The sequence below is a fragment of the Hyperolius riggenbachi genome, chromosome 1 (assembly GCF_040937935.1).
Source record: "Hyperolius riggenbachi isolate aHypRig1 chromosome 1, aHypRig1.pri, whole genome shotgun sequence".
Taxonomy (NCBI): Eukaryota; Metazoa; Chordata; class Amphibia; order Anura; family Hyperoliidae; genus Hyperolius; species Hyperolius riggenbachi.
In genome coordinates this window covers 444,908,050-444,922,704 of record NC_090646.1, presented here as the reverse complement: position 1 = coordinate 444,922,704, position 14,655 = coordinate 444,908,050, and the positions used below count along the sequence as shown (strand labels likewise).

The 14,655-nt window shown below is 43.7% G+C and overlaps 1 protein-coding gene across 4 annotated transcripts in view; it reads right to left on the bottom strand.

Moving 5' to 3' along the window:
- Positions 1-14,655, bottom strand: part of PISD (phosphatidylserine decarboxylase) — an 83,231-nt gene that overhangs the window by 50,657 nt on the left and 17,919 nt on the right. The window contains exons 1-2 of one of the 4 annotated variants that reach the window (XM_068238547.1): positions 4,372-4,491; positions 1,867-1,926 (exon numbers count right to left, since the gene is read on the bottom strand). The exons of 1 other annotated variant lie outside the window; for it this stretch is intronic. In XM_068238547.1, coding sequence (XP_068094648.1) covers positions 1,867-1,926; positions 4,372-4,403 — 92 coding nt within the window. In that variant the 5' untranslated portion in view covers positions 4,404-4,491. Of the gene's footprint in view, positions 1-1,866; positions 1,927-3,071; positions 3,161-4,371; positions 4,492-14,655 lie in introns of those variants that run through there. 2 more of the 4 variants (XM_068238556.1, XM_068238563.1) reach the window with 2 other exon arrangements.

Below are 14,655 nucleotides of genomic sequence, written 5' to 3'. Positions count from 1 at the left end.
ACACGTTTTCCACCCAGATAGCATGGAACTGCTGAAGACTTACAGCTACGATCTAGGTTTCGGAATTGTCAAAAGGATTTTTGCAGTGACTGGGCAGCAGTGATTGCTTTCTGTTTTGTGCGTTTATGGAGATTAGAATGTTAAGTTTGCCAATTCCGGCGCTCTGGTCTGTAAGACCTTGTGTCTTCTAGTCTTGTGTTCTAAAACCAATTCAGAATACCTGGCCTTCTGCATTGTCATCTATCCCGTGACATAAGACCAGATTTACCCCTGGTGACTGTTGATGCAAACAAACAGAATCTTACACAAATTTTGTTGGAAGCTGGGATTGGCTGACCAGGTTTTTAGCCACAAGGGTCTATTAGCTGTTATGGTAAAAACCATGGCACAAAGTGGACTGGACAATATCTATAGCCGCTTCCCTAATAAACTTAGAGGTGATACAAACGTTCTCTAAAGCTGCCAGGATAGAATCAGAATCCTTGTCCACCACTTTGGCAACCGAGAATAGAGCCCCGGCTAGTTTACATGCCCCTACGGTAATGGTATACACCTTCTTCAGAACTATATCAAGTTTATGGTCGAGGACATCTTTAAAAGTAACTAAGACTTCTAACAGTAAAGTTACATGGTGTGCGAGACGCATGACTGACACGTCCACGATGGGAGCGATATCCCGGACAGGAGAATTATCTTGAGGTAGAGAATAAAGTTTGAAAAGTCTGTTTAAGGAGGACTTTCTCTCCATCTTCTTCCACTCATCTTTATTTCTTCGAACTCTTCCAAGATTAAAAAGGAGTTTTAATTTTTTTTCAGATGTTTATAATATGTTGTGTGTTAGCTTTTGCCTGGAGGAGGGGTATCTTTTCTCCTTCCCATTTTATGGATTCACAGATGGTTTAGATAAAGGGCTGAACTAATGAGAAAAAAAACATATGGACCCTCACTATTACTGGAGTCATGCAGAACCATAGAGGATTGAGGATATTCAGTATCTTCAATGATCTGCTGGGTGAATGTTTGGGGGCCAAAGATGCTACATAGGAGTCCATGGATTCCTGGACAGCCTTGCTTTATCATCTAGGACACGTCCATTTGATGGGGCTCTAGCTCAATTGGCATCTGGGAAAACCGGTCTCATATACGGATTTCCCGGGCATATATTTATCACCACCAGCCCTACAATATGGGGGCTATAGTGCCTTGAATGGGGACCTAATCCTCCATGTTGTGAACAGCTTCTTTGACAGCTCCTTAAAAGGCAACCTGTAGTGTGTAAAATTATTTAAAATAAACACATGATGTAGCTACAAATGAATATTACATACTTACCTCACCATCAGTTCCACTCAGAAGCTCATCATTTTCTTCTTACAGTGATCCCTTCCAGTTCTGACAATATTTTGTCAGAACTGAAATATATCAGTTGTTGTCAGTTATATATCAGCAGCTGTCAATTACAACTGATTGTGCAAGGTAATGTCCATGTTTGCCTATGGCTCAAGTGAGTGATATTACAATTTAACAGTGTGCTGACCAGGAAGCTGTTATGGGGTAATGGTCATTTTTAAAATCGAGGGCGGAGAATTCCATGGATCACAGTGGACAAATGGGATGCAGGACAGGAGAAAGAGATTGAGCAGTAGACTACATGGGAGGTAAGTATGACCTGTGTATGGTTATTTTGACTTTTTATTTTCAGTTCAGGTTCTCTTTAAGCAGGATCCTGAGTATAACATAAGGAACTACGTAACCGGGAACAGTGGTGGGAACTTTGTTCTCAGCCTATTAATAAAAAGTGTGCTTTTTTTGTAGAAAAGAGGGGTCACTTACCTGTACAGTCAGCCTAAATAGTGTGACTCTTACCTATTGACCTTGGAATTATCTGATTCTGGCACAGTGTGATCCATAATGCGGTCCAATGGACTGCAAGTGATGAAAGAAGAAAGGTAAGTAAGAGGTATGGGTAACCTAACAGAAGTGGAAAAAAATACTTCCATGGCAAGGAATGATATGTGCTACACTTATATTGCACATACTACAAAATACTGTTCATAAAACTATATCTAATGAAAAGGGCAGATGATAAAATATAGTACTCAGTTTTCCTTAAAATAAGCCCTACCCCTAAAATAAGCCCTAGCTGCTATTTTAAGCATGCTCAAAATATCAGCACTACCGCGAAAATAAGCTCTATCTTGCAGTGCCAATCGGGAACCAGTCCTGTCATTACAGCACACAGCAAGCTTATCAGCTGTGGGAAGGGATGACAGGGCAGGTACCTGGTCAGTACCATACAGTGCAATCCAGAAGAAGTGGCCAAGCAAGCAGGGACACATCGTTGCAATGCCGATTGGGCACCAGTCTTGTCATCCCAGCTCACAGCAAGGTTATCAGCTGTGTGCAGGGATGGCAACGCAGGTGCCTGACCAGTACATTGCACAGAAGGAAGAGGCAGCAAACAAGCGGGGACACAGTGTTGCAGTGCCAAATCAGGTACCGGTCCTGTCATCCCAGAACACAGCAAGGTTATTATCACCCAAGGAAGGGATGACAGGGCAGGTGCCTGATCAGTACACTGCACAGGAGGAAGAGGCAGCCAACAAGCGGGGACACATGTGCAATGTTGATCAGGCACCAGTCCTTTCATCCCAGTACACAGCAAGGTTATAAGCTGTGTGCTGGAATTACAGGGCAGGTGCCTGATCAGTACAAGGGAACAGGAAATGTTCTGCTCAGAGACACATCTTGATGCGTCATCATCATTATGCGCAGCCACTTCAAGTATCTGTACTTCTAAAGCTGGCCACCCACTCTGATCCTCCACCCTGAGGCAATCTGCCAATACTGGTAAACTATAGTTGGGGCATCCACAGCAAAATTAGTGCAGAGTTAAAGCACCACTTCATAGAAATATAAGACATCCCCTGAAAATAAGCACTAGCACATCTTTTTGAGCAAAAATAAACACAGTATATAGTGCTACTATGATATTGGGAATAACTTGCCTCCTCACTGCAGCCTGAGAAGCAATAGATCAAAGGGATACAGGGACAGAAAAGTGCCTTTACCTTTAAGAAACAGAGAAAAAGAGGGGTAGTGATGCAGCCCTCACGGAGTCCTGTGTGTATCCAGCCTGCTTGTAAGAGAAGAGGGAGGAGAACTCAGCTGTGAGGAGGCTGGGAATTCTGCATTTGGCCAGAGCAGGATTGGAGAGCAGTCACTTCCTACTCTGATGGGTGTGCATTCCAAGCTGTGGAGCGCACTCTTAGCCACGTGCATCAGAGCCTGCAGAATGAGACAGGAGAAGCAGGGAAGATGTGCATCAGAGCCTGCAGAATGAGACAGGAGAAGCAGGATAGATGCTGCAGGACCTGGAGAGGATAAACTATGGCCCACATAATGAAGCCTGAGCATTTTGCAGAAGGAGGCAGAAAAAAAAAAAAAAAAAAAAAAAAAAGGTGGGAGGGATCGCACTGAACACTCTGCAGTCGTATTTAAGTCATGCAGAGCAGCCATAGAAGGGGGAAAAGATCATTTAGATCAAGCTACCAACATCACCCCATATATACAGATCCATGAATCATTGACATTTATTCAAGACAACAGGGCTGGGACCAGGAGAGGCAGAAACTGGCCGGGACGCCGTAGGAACGTCGGCAAGGTAAGAGTAAAATTAAACAAAACAAAAAAAAAAATATTGATGAAAAACGAAGGACCTGTTTGGAGGAGAGGGGGGAAATGAGACTGCTACTCGCTAGGGGTCACTCTCTTTTATAACTAGGGTCCTGTTAATTGGTGGGGGGGGGGGGGGCGCTTAATCCTGATCACATTACAGCGCACGCAAACCAGGCATGGTAAGCGCATCTGCTAGGGTGGATGCATTCCATACGTTTTTCATGCACTTGCAGCGATCTTCAGTCTGCTTCGCGTTCGTCCATCCGCTTCGATCACGTCTGTCACTGCCCACCCCAGCCCTTACGGGCACAACCGCTCAGTCTGCAGCCGAGTATGATAGGACCAGAGAGACAGTGACTACACACATACAATCGTTATCTGCGATAAACAGTAGTCCACCACCACCACCTACCCTTAAGGCGATATGAACCTCTCAGGGCTATTCTAGCCTGCAAGAAAAAAGGGTTATGACAGGCTAATCTTTATACACCACAACTTCTATATGGTAACAGCTCCGCAGAGGGCAGATTTGTTCCGTGATATACTCAAGAACAGGTAGAAAGCCTTTTAAATTATTTGAATCATTTATTTAGAAAGTAAAAGGAGTGAGTTACAAAATAAGTATAGCAAAATGATAGGATTACCAAAGTGAACGGGTAATAACCAGCGGTCATAAAATAAAAAAGGATTTACCAATAGAAAATACACAAGTGAAAATTGTCCATCCTTGTGGATTTCAGCTGTACAAGTCCTTATTGTGGCAATAATTCCAGCATAATGGTCCTCCTAGCTGGACTCCAGATGTTTCTGTAGTAATGGTAAATGGAGGACAGTCTTGTAAGTGAAGTCAGACAGCTTTATTTGACCCATACTGAGGGCTGGGTCTAGCCTGGCCCTCCTGCTTATGCAGGTCACCACCCTCAAGTTATTGGAGGAAAAAAAAACCCAGATATATTACTCCAGACATATTTTCATAACTAGCAGATTTTCATCTTTGAACTGAAATCAAACATTACCTTTAGATGAGGGATTATAAAAAGGTCTACACAGCGAAGGTTTGCCTCATGTTATGAAGACAGGACCGCACGACAACGTCCATTATTAAACCAGCATTCTACCCATATTTTTTCACAGTAATTGCTGGACTGGTTCACCTCAATTTTTACGAAAAACAGAATTGCTATTATTTTGTCATAGGCTTATTGCCAATTCCTGTGGTGCCAGCAAGACTGGCTGGAACAGGAAACCCTCTGCTGGTGTGTTCCTTTCCAGCTCTCGACTCAATTACCGTATTTTTCAGACTATAAGATGCACCCAGATTTAGAAGAAAAAAAAAATACTAAACCTGGGTGCGTTCATGGTGCAGGGTAGTCTTGTAGACCTTACCCCCCAAGATGTCCCCTCCAGCTACAATAACTAAGCTTCAGTGCCCAGCTACACAAGCCCCTGCTGCCCCCACCAGCTAGTCTAAATACCCTACACTAAAGCCTGATGCCCCACCAGTAACCTTGCACTACACTAGACCCAAATTCTCCCACCATAGGGCTACACGATTTTAGGGAAAAATCGAAATTGCGACTTTTCTCTCAGAAATTGCAATTTCGATTTTTCCCCGATTTTTTTCAAATGCTGGGGGGGGGGGGGGGGGGGGTTGTTCCGCACTGCCCAGTCCGCTGTCTGTAATACTTTGCTTCTGGCCCCGCTGTGCGCGGATTGGCCAGAAGCAGTGAATATGTATGAGTGTTAATGAGCGGGGGGGGCGGATCCACTCCAGTGAGCGGCCGGGCACATACAGCATAACCAATCACTGGCTAGCGATGGAATGACGACAGCGGTAGGCGGAGCTGTATGCTCTGTACAGCTCCGCCTACCACTGCCGTCATTCCATCGCTAGCCAGTGATTGGTAATGCTGCTGTATGTGCCCGGCCGCTCGCTCGAGTGGATCCGCCCCCCGCTCATTAACACTCATACATATTCACTGCTTCTGGCCAATCCGCGCACAGCGGGGCCAGAAGCAAAGTATTAAACAGCGGACCGAAAAACCGATGGTACTTACGATCAGCAGATCGTCTTGCCACGAACCGCAGTTTCGGTTTTAAACCGAAAAACCGTGCAGCCCTACCCCACCAGTTACTACACTACACTAACCCACCCCTACTGCCCCACTAGTAACACTACACAACATTAAACTAAACCCTGCCTCCCCACCAGTTACAATAGTTAAGCACTACAACTTGGATGATCTCACCTATCCAGCTGTCCCTCTGCATGCTCCTGTCTTTTGATGTCAGCTGTGATGATCTTGATGTGGCGGGGAAGCAGTGGCACAATTCTAGCATCCCATGAGGGGCAATCTCAGCGGGAGCTGCAGCGGCTGTCCTCCATGTATTGCGGCGGGGGGCCAGAAGAGAAGCGATCCAGGGCCAATTGCAGCGGCTGTCATCTTGTAAGTTCATCTTGTAAGTTCCTGCACAGCGGCAGCGTGACTGAGGACAGGAGATCGTAGCGGAAGTTATGACTACCGATGCCTCAGTACTTCCTTGTTTACTAGCGCGCCAATGCGCAATGCTCATGCGGGGAAGGAAGTACTGAGGCATCGATAGTCATAACTACCGCTATGATCTCCCGTCTTCTGTCACGCTGCCACAGTGCAGGAAATTACAAGATGACAACCGCTGCAAGTAGCCCTGGATTGCTCCTCTTCTGGCCAGAGGCGGATCATTGTGGGCGGCGCAGGGGACATGGACAGCGGGCATATAGGTGGATGATTGGCGGCTGCATGGAGGTGGATGGTTGGCAGCAGGGAGGGTGGGCAATGAGGCAGATGATTGGCGGTGTGGAGCAAACCACACACACACAGAGACCCACAGAGGGAAATCGTAAGAAACGTTTTTTTGCAATATGTGTACCACTTTTTTGCTACCTGCGGACTATAAGACGCAGGGACTTTTTCTCCCCACTTTTGGGGGAGAAAAAGTGTGTCTTAAGGTGCCCATATACGCAGCCGATCACAAATAGATTGATCGATCGATTTGCATCCGATTTCGAACGATTTCAATCGATCTGACATGCTGGAAAATCTAGGTCGATCTGTTGAGATTGCTTATCAATTAGCATTGGACCTAATGGAAATCTGACGGCAAAAAAATGCCATCAGATCGATTTTCAATAGATTTCATACTGAAATCTATTGGAAACTTGTTCCTAGTAAAAAAAATTCCAAAACACATCAGAAATCTATCTGATGATCTATCTGCTGCTAATCTAACGAGTGTATGACCACCTTTACAGTCCGAAAAATACTGTACATTTCCTGGTTTGCATCTACATGCTAACTACTTCTTGCCTAATGGGATTATCCTGGTTTACTGAATGTTTCCATATGTGTGCTAACTGGTAGGCGTGTGATTGAATTAAAACTTCCCTTTCCAGTGAAAGGAGAAAAAAAAAAAAAAAAAAAAAAAAACACTCATTTGAGCTACCTTTACCCTGATGGACAAGAGTGATTTTCACCTTTCGGTGCTCATCCCTTTCATTTGCCAGTAGCTTCATCACTATTAATCACAATGAAATGATCTATATCTTGTTTTTTTCCCCACCAATTGGGCTTTTTGGGGTTCATATTTTTTTTTTCCAGTAATTACTTTATTTTCTATGCATTTTAAAAGGGAAAACAAGAAAAAAACAAAACAAAAAAGAAAACCATTTCTCCAATTTCATCCTGTATAGTTTTCATATAAAAACACTGCTACTGTACATTTAACCCACACATTTTATCTACCCATTTGTCCTAGTTATCACAACATTTTAATTATGTCCCTAGTACAAAGTATGGTGACAATATAGTATTTGTAAATAAAGGTGTATTTTTTCTTTGGTGGTTTTTTTTTTTTTTTTTTTTTTTCCACTATTTTCACGTGCACAGGAATATTAATAATAATAATCTGAACATTTGTATAGCGCTTTTCTCCTGTTGGACTCAAAGTGCTCAAGAGCTGCAGCCACTGGGACGCGCTCAAGAGGCCACTCTGCAGTGTTAGGGAGTCTTGCCTTGAACTCCTTACTGAATAGGTACTGACCCTAACCAGGATTCCAACCCTGGTCTCCCATGTCAAAGGCAGTACCCTTAACCAGTACACTATCCAGCCACGTGCACAGCGGCAGCAGCACTGTCTGACTTTTTATAAGTCAGAAAAATATGAGAGACTCTTTTCTTTGCCACTAATGTTCTATTCATCATCTGTACTACACATACAATTCATCATAATTTTTTTTCCGCTTCAGTGTCACGTTAAGATGTTAAAGTCAGTGGCGATTGTGCCGGACTCTACGTATCGACCGTCACAATGTCTGCATCGCTACTCACGGGGCCCAATGCCGTTCGGTGGCTCAGTACACAGCCTGGAGGCTACTAGGGGCATGGGGTGCCCCATAGGAGACAATAGACCAATTCTCCCGAGCACCAGGGAAAATTTTCATTGGTCCACCACAAACCAATGAGAATCCTCCCCGGTGCTGAGGATATCCATTGATCTTTTGCAACCCTATGGGGATTCTAATGCTTCTGCCCGGCCCCAATCTGAGGGACCGAGCAGAGGAGTCAGCAGCATGGAGTCACGTGAGTATTTATGTCACGGCAGCGATCGAATTGAGCAAGCAAAGCAGATGCGGCAACTAGCCTAGAGAGAACAAGTGGAGGCAGATCATATTTTTAACATTAGGATCCGCTTCCTGTGCTAAGCGGAGCTTGAAAAACGCCCCGAATTCGTATTTTTTTTTAAGCAAGTGTGAACCGGCCCTTAGTCACAAGTTCTAAATCCAGAAATAATCCAATCAGGTATCCATGCAAAAATATTAAGACAGTGCCGCAGCCCCGAACCCCCCCCCCCTCCCCCGGAAAATTATTGCAGTTGATATAACTGAGAAAATCAACACAGAGGTTTTATTTGCAGGATTCAGTGTGTGAGTGAGTAAACTGCTCTATAAGCATAACACACAATATTCCTCAACAAAAAGATTAGAATTCATTTTATTCTATACAATTTCCATTCAATCACAGTTCCAAGCTATGCAGTACTCTGAGTAATTTTATTTATTTTTTTACACAGCCTTACTGTGGGACAAATAAGATAACTATAGGTAATAAGTGAGTAAAAAAAAAATTAGGTTTTTATTGCAGGTTATTACAGACTAATTCAGCTTTAAAAACGCCTATTGTTTAACAGGCATTTCTTATTAATGACGAATGGAAACTGCATATCAATGGCCGGTGTTTAATACTCTGCAGTAAACACCATAAAACATTCAAATAGATATGTTCTCTTGAAATGTGACTCAAGCAACAGCGTAAACAAAGACAAATGAGCTATATACACGATAGCTGTTACTCCACAAAATATACATCAGGCGTAATATACAAACACTCAAGCTCTCCTCACATCCATCTTTTCTCAGCTCATGTGATGTTACATGATCACCAATGAAAGATGGCTGCGGACTGGCGGTGAGCCGCTACAAGAGGCAGATGGCGAGAGAGGAGTACGGTAATTACAGCCTAAGGCCCGGTTCACATTAGCGGTGGTTTGCCAAACGGACCGGATGACCTGACCGGATCCGGACCGGATCCGGATCGGAACCGTACGGTTCTGATCCAGATCCGATCCGGATCCGGTCAGGTTGCATCAGGTGGCAATCAGGATGCGATCCGGATCAGTTTGGCAAAATATACGTAAAAAAAAAAAAAAATGTTGGGGTCTGGGAGGTCAGCAGAAGGGGGACCTGTGGAATCAGGCCCTCTGCTGTTTAGCACTCACCTCCACCTCCGACATGCTGCCAACATCCTGCCAACACCTCCAGCTCGTGCTGCTCCACTCCAAAATGCTTGCCCATGTGTCCCCAGCCAATATCGCAGCAAAAATCCGCATAGGAAGTGGGGTAGAAGATCCGGATTTCTCAGCCAGTGTGTTGTGCGGCCTCCGGTTCCCATTTGTTTGTATTGGCCGGATGGTGCAGTCCGGCTCCGCCCCGGATACGGCTGCCGGAGGGGCCGGATGAAAAAATAGCGCATGTTGGAACGGAGGCCGGAGTCCGGATCCGGCCCGGATCCGGTCCGGCTCCGGTTCTGCAGAACGGACCCATGTGAACGGACGCATAGGCTTTAATTGCTATGCCGTGCGTCCGTTCCGTCCGTTCTGCAGGCGATTCCGGAGGGCCACCGCAAGTGTGAACCGGGCCTTAGTTGCACGGATGGTCAGGGAGATTAAAGTGGACCCAAGGTGAGAGTGATATGGAGGCTGCCATATAGGTTTCCTTTTAAACAATACCAGTTGCCTTGCAGCCCTGCTGATCTATTTTGCTGCAGCAGTATCTGAATAATACCAGAAACAAGCATGCAGCTAATCATGTCAGATCTGACAATAATGTCAGAAACATCTGATCTGCATATGCTTGTTCAGGGGCTATTATTGGAAGTATTAGAGACAGGATGAGCAGGATTGCCGGGCAACTGGTATTGCTTAAAAGGAAATAAATATGGCAGCCTCCATAAAACTCTCACCTCGGGTCTACTTTAATGCCAAGCTGATGCAGAATCATGAAAATATATGCAGACTGAAACCACACCAAACATATTCCACCTCATCTTAATTTTCAACTTGCATACATTTGAGATAAAATTTGCATAATACTGTATGGATTTAACATTTCCATTAGATTGCTCATCTGTACAGTGATGTGTCATGTAGATAACACCCTCTCCCAAATATGCTTCCATCTGCTGCTCTGCATGAAGGGCGGCTGAAGCAATGAGAGGATACGGCAGTACTTGTGCAAGGCGTGGCTGTGACTTTAGAACATCAGTGTACTTGTTTCTTGTGTCACTTCACACGAGTCTTCACATTTTTGGGGGTCAAAAGTTTGGGGATTTACTTTATTTTGAGTGAATACCGCAGCTCCATAAAGATCATCAGTCACCAAGTCAGGAGACTTTATAATGTTAGAGACCTATTTATAGTTAAGTAAAAGCTTTTCTGCTGGCAAATTTTTAAACGGTGGTGTGAAAAAAAAAAAAAAAGCATGCATTTCTATTTTTTGTAAGAGACACTATAGATGTAAATAAATAGGCTATAAAACCAATGCATACTATTTAGGCAATCCTGCTATAGGCATCTGTACAGCTACCCGGGTCATGTGTTTGTGTATACTGTACTGTGTGTGAACCCTGTTATAACTGGTTAGGGTTGCCCCCTCCTTCAACATCTTCAAGAAGGCCCTCAAAAATGCACCTTTTCACTCTGGCCTTACCCCCCCCCCCCCCCCCCCCCACCGGTTCTCTAAACCCACAACTAAACTCTGGTCCCGACCTTTCCTGTCCCCACCTCTCCCTCTAGATTGTAAGCCTTCCGCAGGTTCCTCCTCTTTGTGTCTCCTACCTGTTCATGCACCTCCATTACCGTACACCCATACTATGGATCTGAGTGAATTCTTGAGTGAACTTGACTGGTCTAATCTCCATACTCCCATCCAGTGACTGACTAAGCATTACCTGGTACTTATACAGTGTTGTATGATCTGGTTTGCATGTATTCCATTATTGTCTTATTGCTGTATGTCATCCCTAAATATTGTCTGTAATCATAACTAATGTCCAACTCAGCAGTAAAATGTTGACTCTTTATAAATACAATAAATAAATACATAAAAATAAATAAAACAACTGCTATGCCTGCCATAGTCTAGGCTCAGATTTTTTTTTTTCTACAGGGGAGTCAACTAACCTACCAGTATGTACGCAAACACTGGGAGAACACAAGGACTCTATGCAGGTAGTGTCCAGGCCAGGAACAGAACCTGGAACGCTAGTGTTGTGAGGTGACCACTTTTTCCACACTTGTGGGCAAAGCTTTATGAAGATTCAGACCACTGTTGCCATGTGTTCGGAATTTTTTTTTTTAACTAAGTGACCAGGAAATAGGGGGTTGCAGGTTGAAACAGAAAGGTACATTTTTGAAAACATGTTAAAAAGAACTTACTACTAGGGATGGTCAATGAGATGCAAATCATTTTGAGTTTATGCAGGATTATGTAAATGTTGTATGCAAATGTATGCAGCTTGAAAATGGCCCAATCGAATATTACCTCAGCATGGTTTGATAGGTTCATTTTACAAGCAGCAAAAATTTGCATACAACATTTGCATAATACCATCCCTACTTACTACTACTGCTTTTCCCTGGTTTATTTTAATAATTGTATTAATAGATTGTGAACTCCAACTAAGGGCCCTTTTCTGCTACCAGCATTTTTTGCGATCCGATCACAAAACGCTAGGTACAAAGAAAAGTTAATAGAAACCGTGGCCGTTTCCATTAGTGCAATCTGCTTGCGGTGCAATTTTTCCCCAAACACTATCATTGTCCTGCCACGTTTGTGTGTGATTTAGCTCCTATACTTTGCATAGCACAAGAAAGCACTAGACTACATTTTCTAGTAGAAAAGAGCCATAAGCTCTACAAGCTCCTAGGTTGCATCTTGTATACTAGTGAAGAAAAAAAAAGCAAATAAGGGGAGCAAGCCACAATCGGTACTGATGCAAAAAAAGTTGCACATAACCTTTATTTATCTTATGCTCAAAAAAAGTATTCCAATACTGATAAAATCACTAAAAAAAAAAACGTGTTTGGCTAGACACGTTAGGGGTCGGCATACATCCATTTACATTGCCATCGACCTATGCTCCTGAAATGCACAAAGGACCATCACAGAGGTATTCATAGTGTCTAAAATTCCATAATCTTCGATAGAGTTGACTCTAATGGCAGGTCAAATGTTGACAGCTTATCCGTTTGCCTAAAGAATCCTCTCTTAAAGAGAATCTGTATTGTTAAAATCGCACAAAAGTAAACATACCAGTGTGTTAGGGGACATCTCCTATTACCCTCTGTCACAATTTCGCCGCTCCCCGCCGCATTAAAAGTGGTTAAAAACAGTTTTAAAAAGTTTGTTTATAAACAAACAAAATGGCCACCAAAACAGGAAGTAGGTTGATGTACAGTATGTCCACACATAAAAAATACATCCATACACAAGCAGGCTGTATACAGCATTCCTTTTGAATCTCAAGAGATCATTTGTGTGTTTCTTTCCCCCCTGAGGGGGGAGTGCATAGCAGAACCACAACACTGAAGAACTTGGCAGCCTTCCAGACACAGGCTGACAAGTCTGACAAGGGAAAGATACATTGATTTATTACAGAGACTGTGATAGTACAAAGTGCTGCAGTAAGCCAGAACACATTAGAATAGCTTTTGGAACTTGTAGGATGATAAAAAACAGGATGCAATTTTTGTTACGGAGTCTCTTTAAGCTACCAGATCAGTCCATGTACTTGCATCCACTCTTGTAGACTTATAGCACATGTCCACTAGTAGTCAATTAGATAGCCACAACAAGCATTGCAAATGCAGGTCATAAGCACTCAGTGTGAGGCAGCTTTCCTCCAATATGGGTATGTGGCAGTATTTGAGTTGATAAAGCAATCCAGTATGGATAACAGTTCAAGTGGTCTCACCACTGCCCGATGCTTTACACGGGCGCAATCCCAGATGCTCCTACTCCTCTCCACTGCCTGAGCTCTGCCTCACATGTGGTGCACAAGGCCGAAAAGTGTACTTGGGGCTGGCATCTGCACGACTGGCAAGCCAGCGGTCCACCCACTCTATTTTCGGCACTCAGTAAGACCTCTAGTGACGTCACATGTGCTGTCCTTAGCTCCACCCACCTAGGTTGCACCTGGCCTGTGGCTTTGACCAGGCTACCAGATCATTACAGCAGCAGATGAATACGTTCCCAATTAGAGACAAGGAGAATACACCAAAAAGCTTGCAAATTTATAATTCTGATTGGATGGTTTTGATCAGGTCTCACTTCCGCTTTCCCTATAGGCCAATAAAAATAATTGACACACAATCACATAATGGCAACCAGCCATAAATGTACAAATAGCTCACATTTTCAAGAGAATATGGCCATCTCTAATCATAACCTCAAATCCTAATTGTTAGAGAGGTCTTCATTCCAACTTGGTATTATCTACCCAAGGCAGAATCAGAATTTTGCACAGGGCTTATGAGAATCAGAAGTTGGGAGATTTGCATCAGCGATTTCACAGGTGTTTCCGGCACCCTGCGTTAGATCAAAAATGGTGATCGCAGTTCCTGCATTTGATTTTTCAGACTGCGGGAATGTATTTACTTAGGAAATAAAAAAAAGCGAACTGCTGTGTGATTTAAATACAGTATAATCTTATTTTAATAAAGTCTGTTATAGTAAACATTCAGGTATAGTAAGCTAATGTCCAGGTCCCAACCAAGCAGGGCTGCAGAGTCAAAGTTGGAGTCGGAGCAATTTTGGGTACTTGGAGTCGGTGGTTTCACAAACTGAGGAGTATGAGTCGGATGATTTCTGTACCAACTCCACTGCCCTGGTAAGTATTAGACTAATGAGTCGGAGCAATTCTGGGTACCTGGAGTCCGAGTTGAAGTCAGTGGATTCATAAACTGAAGAGTCGGATGATTTTTGTACTCCACAGCCTTGCAGCCAAGCACCATTTTAAGTACATGGGAGTAATGCCTGGTATAGTAAACTCTGATATAATAGATATTCTGTTATAGTAGTCCTGTTTTATGGCCCCTGCAGTATTCTGTACCTGGCTATATTGTAAAGTGGGCAGGCTTATGCGTCATACGTCAGTCTGAGACCCATGAGACGTGGGCGGGCTGGCAACAAATTGTAGCCTGCTTGGTATCTGCCTCTACTCTGGACCTGAGTGGATTACCTCAAAGGCACCAGCTGGTGAGACCTATGCTATCAGTGTAAACTGCTGACTGATTACTGAGGGAATTGCCTGTCATTTGTGATGGCTGCAATGCTACAACATAATCTAGGCTGCACAAAGGAGCACACTATAAGTACTGTTC